General features: G+C 41.1%; 1 protein-coding gene across 2 annotated transcripts; it reads left to right on the top strand.

The window, feature by feature from the left end:
- LOC310951566 (protein phosphatase 1 regulatory subunit 3A) lies at positions 1-12,116 on the top strand. Of its 2 annotated transcripts, none has more exons than XM_083919855.1 (5): positions 1-1,113; positions 4,541-4,587; positions 6,116-6,201; positions 6,540-6,566; positions 10,266-12,116. In XM_083919855.1, the coding sequence occupies exons 1-4, from the start codon at positions 248-250 to the stop codon at positions 6,564-6,566; spliced, it is 1,026 nt and encodes a 341-aa protein (XP_083775981.1). In that variant the 5' UTR covers positions 1-247; the 3' UTR covers positions 10,266-12,116. The 2 variants fall into 2 exon arrangements, with proteins under 2 accessions (XP_083775981.1, XP_083775982.1); XM_083919856.1 differs by having other exon boundaries at positions 3-1,113; positions 6,119-6,201.

Here is a 12,116-nt window from a genome sequence, read left to right as displayed (position 1 = left end):
CTGCGATGCGTAAAGTCATGTAAACCAGGGGATACACTATCAAAGGGGCTGGCAGTAAAGGCATGCTTTCCATGGGTGACATTTAACGCCACACGTTGACTAGAGAGGCTCTGTGCGTTACGCAGGGACATCGCTGGATCTACACTGGGCACTGCTGCGCAAATAATGAGTAGGCCTATTTGGTAGTGTGTTTTTTACATGTACTCTATTCGGCGCACAGCTTCCATGAGTGCACGCTTCCGCAAATATGTCTTTTCTATCCATACCAAGTCAAGAGGGGCTTTTTACCACGATTAAAACCGGTAAGCGGGCAGAGTACAGGTGCATGGGCGACGAGGATAATGACGAGGATGATGAAGAAGAAGACGAAGAAGAAGACGATGACACCGAGAACGTCCGTCTCATCCCGAGATGCTCCCCGGTGCCCAGAAAGCGAGGCCACTCCATCTACGATGAAACTGCCGAGTATATGCGGATCCAGTTGGCGCTGTCTCCCGGAAAGAGAGTGGCGTTCGCCGATACAACAGGTGGGGATCTGGTGGATGTGAAGGAATTTGTTGCCTTTGAATCGGACGATGAAGAGGAAAGTGCGAGGTGGGAGGAAGAGGAGGCAAAGTATCGAAAGCCAGACCGAGAAGCGACCTATCATGTGCATCCAGAGTTCAACGCGCCCACCGGCAGTGCCCTGCTGCAGGCTGTGCACTCTAATAAAGTGGAGGTCGAGCAGATGTCCACAGCAGAGAGTGAGCCACTTGCCTTCAGTGGGGTAATACGAGTCCTGAACATCTCCTTCAACAAAGCAGTTTATGTCAGATCCACCATGGACAACTGGGTGACTTACTTTGATCACCCAGCAGAGTATGTTCAGGGTTCCCATGATGGCAACACTGATCAGTTCTCCTTTAAGCTGTCTTTTGCACCACCTTATATCACACACGGCTCTCGCATTGAGTTTGTGGTCCGCTATGAGACCTCTAATGGTGATTACTGGGCCAATAACTCCTCTATGAATTATGCGGCTACCCTGCTCCTGTCCTACGAAGATGATGCGGCTCAGACAAACAACGACATGCAGCAAGTAAGAGGTATCCTGAAACCTCCAAAATATTACAGGTAAATCTGCTGTCACACACGTGCTTTCATTTGTCAGACAGAGATGTGGAAGAGATGCAAAACTAACGGTCCATTTGTGCAACATTTCGGCCACTGTCCTGCATGAGATCCCCTCGACCTCTGACCTCCACAGATTCATCTGCTCACTGTTTATTATTGATGGTAAAACATTCTGCATTAAAGTGTCCAGAGGGAAATCAAGAAGCTCAGAGGCACAATCATTTTTGAATAATAATACTTTAAAAACCAAGTTTATAACAAATAGCCCATTAGCTATCAAATCATAAAGAGATAAGTCACAAAAGCACTTGACATTGGGGTTGTGCAACAGCTGCAGAGCTCCAGTTGCCTGCTATCCCTGTGAGGTTTTCTTTGGCTGAAATGAGCATTCAGTTTTATTCAGTAGTTCTGCCCGGAGACTGCATTTAGCATAGAAAGACAAGCAGGACCTTAATAAACACAGTCAGTGAGACTCAAAGCTACCAAGTTAAGTTAGATGTCTTCAGCTTCTACAGTGAGAAAAAGTTTTGGAGAGAGTACACACACACCCCTTAGAATGCCAGTCATCCAGTGGTGTGTGAGGACGATCAAAATAGGCAAAGGGCAGGTGTCGTTTTCAGGCCTGACGCTTCCCTGCATTCATTTTACCTCTGACCTTTTCTATCAGAGTCATAGGGGAGCAGGGCAGTTTCATTGGAGCAGATTGCAGCCTCTTCCCCTTGAGTAGTTATAGATTAACACTCAAACCACACCTCATCCTTCTTTACTCCTTAAATCAGCTAATCCCTGAGAGGAGGAATTAAATGCCTTTTTATTGTTAACGTGAAGGCGCGTGATGAATCTCACAATGCGCGGTGACGGAGACAGAAGACAGCAGTCCCCCCAAGCTTATAAGGACCCATAAAAGGAGCAAACAGGGTGTACACTGATGTAGCTGTCATGTAGGTCTGTTTGGAAGTTGGACAGGACCAGATGGGTTGTTAAGGATGGATGAGTCACTGATTGTAAAGGGGGTGTTTGGGGAGCAGAAACTGTGCAGGCATCCCCACTGTAGCAACCATTATACATTCATTAGGTGCTTTGAAGTTCACTGATAATTGGATTCAAACACATTAATAAGGCAGCCAGTGGGAGGAAAGGTTACTGCGGGATAAAACAAGTCTAGATACTACATTATTTTTCTTATTGTATGTTAATATGGATTACACACACAGTAGGTTTCAGTTTATATTAAACTGAAGTGTATCCACCTCAGGTAAATACAGGTACAACACATGTCTGTGACGTAGCTGAGGGTGAATACTGAGACTAGAGCAGCAACAATGCTGTTTTACTGTTTCATGTAATCTGCGTCGATATCCTGGCAGTGAGGTTGTTGACTTTTGCCTCAGTCCTGATCTTTTTTTCCATCAACTCGCTGCTGAGTTTTGCAACATGAATTGGGCCAAATGGGGTCACATGTCCAGATCTGACTGGAGTAAGCCGAACATAATTAGTTCTGTTAACTAGGGCAATAGTATACAGTATATTTTTCTATACTGTTTCTGTCATGATGTTGAAAAAACTGCATTAGTGCAATAATTCAGTCATTTGGACGCACTTAACGTTCTGGTCCTTGCACGACATGTTCCTTTTGCACAAAAGTTCTTAATAAATTAAGAAAATACGCATTATTTAATTTGTTGAGTATTAAATGCACATGAGTATAGCCTACAGAATAGGCGTTACTGTGTGGTTAATTCATACAGACTGTTTTGGATTATCAGAAAACATGCTACACCGATTTATATCATTATCAGGATATGAAAGTGACCTTTATCAGAAAGAAGATTTTGGCCATATTGCCCGACCCTTATATTGATCCTTACCAACCTATGTCTTAATCAGTCTTAAGATATTTTATACTGGACACACACACCTGTCAACAAATTCACAATAAACCATGTTTTTTTTCTCTACAATATCAGGCTCAGGTCGCACTAGGGGATCTTTTCTAAGGGTTTGGACCAGACATGTGCCTGAGTGTGGAGGACCAGAGCAAAGTTCTCAAGAGCAACTTTCAAACGCATAATGATCTGCATATATCTGCTTCTTTCAGAAATTGTGTTTATTTCTTCAACAAAAAAATGACATTCTCCTGCTATAATTTTTGTTTTGGATACTATTCTTGTCAAACTAGAGCTTTTAAACTTATTGACAGGGCGTGCAGAGCTCAGCAGACGCGTATAATGCAAAGATGTTTGTCAGATTTCTATCAGATCTCTAAATCTACCCAGCTGATATTAAACTGGAAGTGCAATAAGCAGGAGTATACAGCTCAGGTTATTCCCTCTCTCTTTGGGCAGCTGATTCCCGTCACATGCTAATCACACGTCTTGACCTTTAAGTCCATTTGGCATCCTTTGCAGGACTCTTGGCAATGCTGTAACACCCCCTCTTTAGAAGAAGTGGCTTCTTGGCCATTATTATGCAGATGATTTAAAAGTGAATCATGGCTATATTTGATCAACTCCCCCATCCATTTATTAATATTTAGGATCTGATGTAACCACATATGAAAAACACCAATCCTGGGTGTTAGAAGGACATGGATCAAAGTAAAAAAAAAATCACCACTGTCAGTTACCTTTGATACATCAACTTCAATATAAAAATACGACTTCTGCTGACCTATATTGTGCTTGCACTTTTCAGTGACCCTCACCGTCAGCCCACAATACCTCAATCTGTAATTTCCCACCTCGCCATCTATTTTAACAAACACTCTAATGAGATGTGTCATCACTGAGGCATTTGGCCGGTGCAGCAGTTCAGAAAAAGAATCGTACAAAATGTACAGTACAGTACAAAGAGATACCCAGCCATATCCTATTAAAATGGCCAATTCAGCACATTAACAGCCGAACTGCATCAGCAAATTGCAAGCCTAATTATCCATAACAGGTGTTGATGTTAGCGAGTGATGATGACCACCTTCCTCTACTATTTTAAATGTGCCTTCTTTATTACATTAACTACGTTTTTCAATCTCAGGATCCAACGTGGTGTTCTTTTTTTCAGACACGGCCGCTGCATTCATCAGCTGATTCAGATGCTGTGTACAAAACTGTCTGAATCCTGTGGAGGATATGTTGATAAAACCATAATATACAAATGGACATTTTCTTGTCTCGTATATCCAAATCTTTTTATTTGAAAGGTCTCACCTACTGCATCTGCCCATAGCTAACCGGTATTACACTGTATAAAGATAACTCTTTACACTGTGCATTTTAAAAGAATAAGTATTATTCTGCCTCATGTTTTGCATCAATACAATATTGTTTTGTGTGTAAAGCGTAAAATCACATAGACATTTAATACTATTAAATAGTTTTGCCATGTTTTTGTATTGTTCGATAACCCAAATGTCTCTCTTTTCTTTCAGCATGCATGATGATGTCGACTCAGAGGACGAACAGGAGGAGTTCGAAGGTACAGTACGAATGCTGATGTCCAAAATCCCTATTGACATATCAGTTTGCTATCTAACTGAAATAAAAGGAGACTCTGTCTGTCTGTCCTCCAAACTTCTTGACAACCATTTATCCGATAGACTTCATGCTTGGCTGGTGGATTACTGAGGTTCCAAAGAAGTGCAGTGTCTAGTCAAAAAGAGTCCCAGCTCCGTCTCATAACTCGGACTAGCGGGATGTACTGGATCTTACGTAACTGAGTCACTTTTCAGACACTTTTTTCAACTTGCAACAGTAGCGTGTCTCCCTCTCCTCTCGCCATGCGCATGGTAGGTAGGAGTGAGTTACCATGGTAACCGGCAGCAGTGGCGCCAGGTCATTTTGTCGGGGCCCTGAATGTTTTCAGTACATTGAAAAAGCATATAAATAGAGCTTGTTTATATATAAAAAAAAATCCCTGGGGTGATCCTCCCAAGCCTATTTACGTCATGTTTACTTGTACCACTGTGCTGGTCCCATATCGTGTCCAAATCTTGGCAGCTCCCCAGTAAATAGCTCCATTCCCACTGACCAGCTAAATATATCAAATGACAATGATTGCAATCAGTGTAAATTCAGGCCAGGAAATGAAATACAGCATATGACTTTGTGCAACGCTGATATTCTGTGTATCGATAGGGAGGATGTTCTTATCGCCTTATTGTATAATCAGCCTGATCAATCATGTGCAAGCGCCACCTATTACATTAAGTACATGTAACTCACTCTTGCCAATCCTTAAATTGATCTGACAATTTCAGCATCGGACCTTACAGAAATAAATTCCTGAATCTTGTCAACTCTCTAGGGTGTAAACCACTCTTCATCACCCTTCTTCTTCCCTGTTTGTTTTCTTCATTCATCATTTATTCAGGGGGAGAACACTGAGAGCAATGCTCTCTTTTTCAGGAATGCCCTGATCACATTCATACAGTTACACATTCACCTGGAAGCTGCACCAACAGTCTGCTCTTCTGGCCACTGAGCAGCTCCACTTGAGCATTTGGGGGTTATGGGCCTTACTCAAGGGCACCTCAGTTGTAGTAATGAGGGAAGGGCAAGTACTGCTTCTTCACTTCCCCACACAGATTTATCCAACCGCACTGGGGATTGAACCTTCCATTCACAAGCTCGCTTCTCTAACCTTTAGGCCACCAACCCCCTTGTACTAGGAAGCTGTCAAAGTCTGTGTATTAATGCAACTGTTCAGCTCAGCCAGATAATGTGTAGATAATTCCATGTAGTACATGTGTGAAAGGGGCTTCAGTAGTGTTTTTCATTAGCATCCTGGTCAGTGTGTCATGCAGCCTTTCTGTGACAGAGTGCACAGTGGTTAGAGCAGTAGCTCGATGTAAAGAGGCTGAAGGTCCTCGAGGCAGTGGCCGTGGGTTCGACTCCAACCTGTTGCCCTTTGCTGCTCCCGTCTCCCCCTCTCTCTTGAAAAACTGCCTAAAAAAAGTATATTGCTTTATTCAGACTAATCAAAGTAACTATCTATTTCACATCAGCAGAAGAAGCAGGGACCTCCAGGTCAGGGCTCATCAGACCTACAGCTGTCTGCCCAGTCTTCATACAGCCGGAGATTGATATAGAGGTAAGTGTAAATAAGAAGAATAGGAAAGAAAGGAGTTGCTCTTTATGGAGTAAATTGTTAACCAATAAGAGGGTTCATATGGGTTATTTTCTTTATGTACTATCTATGACCTGCAAATGTCAAATCCCATTTACTTACTTACCAACAGAATACAGACATTTAGCAGATTACTTGGATTATGTTCAAATGATCTTGATTTGCATGCAGTTGTTGACACATTGCCATTTAACAGGTAAGCAGTGCTTTATCCCTTTATGCAAGTAATAAAACATAACAAACATTTCTGTACAACTTTTAAAGCTCATCATCACTGGCTTGGTTGTTTATATTGTTCACAGCTCATTGAAGCTTCAGCAACAACTTAGGTAATATCTCGCTTCTCACCGCTGTAGCACGAGTACTGTATGCTTTCTTCCCTGTCAGCTTCACATTGTATTACGACCGTGATGCATGCTGTTCATGTTGTTGCACCTTTTGATGTTGTCCACATTTAATTTGAATCCATGTCCTTTTCAGTTTTAAGTGATGCAGTACACTAATATTGATTCATGTGTAATATATGTTGAAATCATTTGTGTTTATGTACCACACCTCACTATTAATGTGCTGTTGTCAAGGTGTTTGTATTGAATTATTGGTATTGAAATGTAACTGAAAGGTATTTCACAGTGACTGTGACCCCAGTGCTATTCTAAAGGAATAGTAAGATATTTTGGGAAGTACTGTTATTCTCTTTATTGCCAAGAGTTAGATGAGAAGATTAATATCATCCTCATATATGTCCATTAAAAAGATCAACCAACATCTCCACAGCTCACTAATTGGCACATTATAGCTTGTTTATGTGCCAGACTATTTCTTGGCTGAGAGCAGTGACTTTCTGTTGTTTCCTCTGTCAGTCTTCATGCTAAGCTAAGCTAACTTTCTCCTGGTTACAGCTTCATATTTAGTGAACATGCATGGGAGTGGTATTAATCTCTCATCTAACTCTTGGCAAGAAAGCAAAAATGAAATTTCCTAAAAATGCCGAACTGCTCCTTTAACTCGAGCCCCGTTGGACCGCCGGTAATCTCAATCTTACTGTCTTTAAGAGGCTGTAGAAGTCGAGTGAAGATATTGGTATATGCAACTAGGTCATGATGGTTAAAACTATAATCTGTCCAACAAATGGTATCAACCCAAAAACGTCTGATTTATGAATAGAAGAGTTTGACACACAATGCTGCATCTTAAATTACATCAGATGAAGTAAACCCAGGGCTGTAGTCGAGACCAACGGGACTGAGTCCAAGTAAGGTCCAAGACTAGGTCCGGTCGAGTCCAAGTCAAGACCAAGTTCAAAGGCAGTGAAGACCAAGTCAAGACCGAGTCCAGAACAAATGCAGTCCGGTTCAAGACCATAATAGGCAGTAGTGTCTTTCCAATGCTGATATATTGATTGAGGAGTTTGGATGAATCTATAAACAAGATTGATCTACAGTATATGCTATTAAACTTATCAATGCATAGAAATTAGGCAATGTTCTCTACAATCAGGAGCCAGGAACAACTTGACAAGTTCTCAATAGCCGAGTCCAGCAAGTAACGAGACCAAGAGAAGTGCAAGAAGACCGAGACCAAGTCCGGACTGAGCTACTTCAGCCCTGTGTATACCACTTCCATGTGGCACCAAGCGGCAGCCTCCAGTGCTGAGAAATGAAGCCAAAGCTGAAGTGCCAAAAAACAGCACTACCTCCAATGGCCACCTGAGGCTCCAAAAGTGAGTCAATCTACATAGACCCCCATGTTAAAATGCCCAACATTACAGCACGAATAAACATGTTTACAGCCGGTCACCCGTTTAAATTGTATCAAGGCTTAAAATTCTGCATAATTAAGGGCCGGCTGCTTTAAGTGACACGTGGGCTTCATTCAGCCTGCCTCAGCTCCATCTATGCTCCGCTGCTTTGCCTATTTTTTTGTCAATTGCCGGGAGGTAGCCGTTGCCAGGGGCTGTCAAGATGGTGACAGCTGGAGCCGCCCACTTTGAGCTTCATTTGGGCTCCTATGGGTGCTGTCACAGGGACTACATCCATATTTTAAACAGTCTATGCTGCCCTAAAAAGCCAAGGTGCAGTAACTACGAAATAATACAAACAATAAAAAATGGCTTTAAAGTTTGTTTGCTGTCCCAACAAATTAATAGTTGACACATTATGACAGATTACGGTTTATTGGTTTGCCATGGTTTAATGTTTACCCAAATGAATCCTAACCTCCGTATTTTCATGCCCAAAACTGCTGTTTTGTTACTCATGTTACTTATGGTTTTGTAGTTCTGCAATTAGGCTTTGTATGGCAGTATGTTCACCCCCTAAAAAACACAAAAGTGGGTCTATGGTTGGTCTTTAAGGGTTCATGAAGACGTGACTAAATAAGTTTCAATATGATGCTCAATATGATGGAAGAGAAAACCGTTGAGCTGCATAAAACTAGGTTTACCTGGGGGCTTACTTTTTGGCAAAACAAAAGTTGATTTTGGACAGTACCATACATAAAATATATCAGACTGGAAGACATTTGCTTTTCAGGAGAAAAGGAAATTACAGTCGGTCGGCATGATGTCAGCCCGGAGTCATTTAAAAAAACAGTATGATGTTCCACCTCCTAACAGATTAATGTGATGTAATGTGATACTACATATCTGTTAGGCATGTACTCATCAAGTTAATATTAATGTTTCTTTTACATTAGTATTCACATGCATGTTGTTCCCCTTTGGTAGAGCATTAACATTGAAGATGAACCAGTCAAGTACTGTATGAACATCAGCTCCTTCCAATTGTAACTGTTTTTCTTAATCTATATGTCATCCAGTATATTTTGTGTGGGATTCAGGGATTAAACATTCAGACTTAATCATTCTTGACTAATTAATTCTCCAAGTTTTTGTGTAATAATAATTCTCAAGTTAAATTGTTGTCTGTATATCATTTCCAGGACCCCACTGTTTTAGTGGTTCACCTGATGAGCATTCAGTTGTGTGCAAAAGTTGTTTTTCCCTTTAGCTTTTTACTCATTTTGTGGTGCCATAAAATCCTTAATAGATTTTTCTCTGAATGCTCTCTCGAGACCAACCTGTAAAAGTATTAAACAGAATTCCAACACCAAAAAACAGCAGCACACAAATTTATGCACCTATGTTTTACGCAGTATTGTTGTGATTTTTAATTGTTTGGCCTTTAAAAAGAATACCAGGTCACAGCTGGATTTTCATCTGGAATGAGAATAACATGTGAAGTCTTAACACATTCATAAAACCCATGCTCTATTTTAGCCCTTCTGTTATGTGTGTTTTATGTGTCTTGCACTTGTTCTTCTTGGTGCTGTTGCTGTTATGTCGTTATATTTTTTGTGATTTCATCTTGATTTGACCTTGGAAGGCAAAGCTCTGTAGCCTTTTTTTTTTAAAGTGGGAAAAAGAGGGTATTTTAGGGATGGCAGTAGTTTTAGTTCCTGGTGTTCAAAGAAGAAAAACCCCCCACCCCCCAGTCTGTTCTGCATTCAATTTTGATTAGTTTATTTAAGATTCCTTACAATTAATCATGCAATAGCCCCACTTTAAAATCTTGTGTTTACCAGAGAGGCATGTCCTCACAAGTTTCTTTGAAATAAGTCAGAAACGTACAAAAAAAAAAAAAGACCAATATGTTTAAATATATACATTGGGTACACTTTAGAATAAAATAATAAAATTGAGCCTATTCCCTTCTCCTTTGGATGTATTTGTACTGTATGAACTCTCTGTTTGTACTTATGACGAGAAGTCAGAGCATTCAAATTTTTGCATATCATTTTGAAAGAAAATGACAGTCAATCTCTTCATACTGCACCTGTTTTGTTTGCATTTCCTCACAATTACATTGTCAGCATGGGATCCATTTCACAGAAAAGCATTAGTACGCACTGCAGTAAAAATGCTTTTCCTCTCTCTGTGTGCAATGTTAATGTGGAATACAAATCTCTCCCCTTTGTCTTTCTACTCTCCTGGCTGTCACTGTTGTCTCACTGTTTTACTTTAACAGATTGCAGTTCACCCATCTGGTCCCCGTGTCCCACCCAACCAAGAGCTTCCGTCTGTTGATGGCACACCGTCCACTCACACTGTATCCCCAGGTGAACAGTTCCCATGTATGTCTGCTGAAACCCCACTTCAAACTAATTCATCCTTTGTACTTTGTGCCAGTAAATCAGTCCAGCAAAATAAGTCACAGCCTTTACCCAGACTCCACTGTGAATTAGGCAACCAAACGTCCGAGCAGCCCATAGACAGAAGTTCCTGTGCATTGCTGCCTTCTTCAACTCCCTCTCGACAACAAGAGTCAAGGCTGAGATCAGACAGTTCCCAGACCATTGGAGAGGAAAGCCCTCCCTCTGACGCCTCATTTGTGCGTCTTCCTGACACAGAAACGAATCTGTGGCTGACAACCGGAGAGGACGGATCGACCGACAGCTCAGCCAGTCCTACTTGTCTTGAACTGCCTGCTCAGAGCGTGACTCAGGGCTTTGAGCGAGAGGTTGCAGTGGGATTGAGGGAACTCGTTGCGGGATTATCAGAAGCTTCCACCGGGTCTTCAGCAAATCACAGAGGCAGTACGCCTTCACTCTTGTCTCCTGTGGCGGAGAGAGAGGCATCTCTGGAAGCAGGAGGTGAAGCTCAACCATCACCTGAACTCACAGAGAGCCAAAACTTAGCTCTTCAGTCTGCCTCAGTCTGGGAAGAGAAGGGAGATGTTCCCCAGTGTTCCCCTGACACATTGTTAGAGAATCCACCAAACCCACTGTCAGAGGTTTCTGAGCTCCAGTCTGAGCATGAAGTAATCAGGAGTCTGATGCCATCCATCATCTTTCTGAGTGGAGTTGTCTCCCTTTCGATAGTGATGCAGGAACCCAGCACCCTCTTCCTCATTGGACTACTTTTGGTCTTGCACCGTTTGTGATTATGCCCCTAAAGTTCATCCTGATCCGTTCTCAAGTAAAGTGCCTTTTCATGATTCCAAAATAAGCCACAAGAAAAAAACACATGAAGTCGTGTATCACTGTGTGAGTTTTTAGATAAGTATTTCATTAAATGAAAGGGTACAATTTGTGAGTGTTTCCATGCTAAGTCCAATGCAAGGAGAAAGTAATTACACTAATATTGGCGATATTTTCATCCATTCTGTAATACAAGTGTTAAGTAATAGAATAGCAATCTATTATTACCCCATTTCTACATCAACACTGTGATCACTCTAAAATTAAAGCGCAGTATATTATCAGAGATGTTTTGTGGTCTGTGATTACTTTTTTCTTGTCATGTGGAGATAGTCTACGTATATGTGGTGTTATATTCTGATTGATCAGTTCTATAATATACTTGTGTTTTTTTCATTGTTGTTGTGAGCGTAGATAAGGTTGTTGTCTAACCCCACTGCCATGAATTTAACTTTTGTGAATTCCATGTGTTGTGTCTTTAATGAAGGACAAAAACATACCATAGTGGGACATTACAGAATCTTGTCATACAAATTGATTTTTGATTACAAAATTCAAAAGCAAAATGTGGTTATGTGATTTATTTTTGCCTTAATGCCTAAAAAAACAACCTGTAACCAACAGTTTGAACTTATGGTACAGCTTGAGAGGAAGTGGAAAAGTGAACAGCATGACATGTGAAAGTGATATTTATTATTAGAGAGCAGCAGTCTCCTCACTATTGCACATTTTATTTAAAAAGTCTTCCTTTTAATTCTTGCCAGTAAAACCATATTGTTGTTGTTGCACAACATTTTATAGCACTACTTTGACAACCTCAGACAGACTGAAGCACTGAATGACGTGTGTGAAGTGATGAAAGTTTTTGCAGTGTATTGCCATTAAACATGGTCCTATAT

The sequence above is a fragment of the Echiichthys vipera genome (genome assembly GCF_963691815.1).
Source record: "Echiichthys vipera genome assembly, chromosome: 9".
NCBI classification, from domain to species: domain Eukaryota; kingdom Metazoa; phylum Chordata; class Actinopteri; order Perciformes; family Trachinidae; genus Echiichthys; species Echiichthys vipera.
Note: the sequence above shows the minus strand (reverse complement) of the source record. Positions and strands in the feature narration are given on the sequence as shown.

Bases quoted from the DNA above. Each gene is read 5' to 3' on its own strand.
- LOC310951566 (XM_083919855.1), top strand. From the start codon at position 248: ATGTCTTTTCTATCCATACCAAGTCAAGAGGGGCTTTTTACCACGATT. The intron at 4,588-6,115 runs GTACAGTACGAA...ATTTCACATCAG, and splicing joins CGAACAGGAGGAGTTCGAAG to CAGAAGAAGCAGGGACCTCC. The intron at 6,202-6,539 runs GTAAGTGTAAAT...TATTGTTCACAG, and splicing joins AGCCGGAGATTGATATAGAG to CTCATTGAAGCTTCAGCAAC.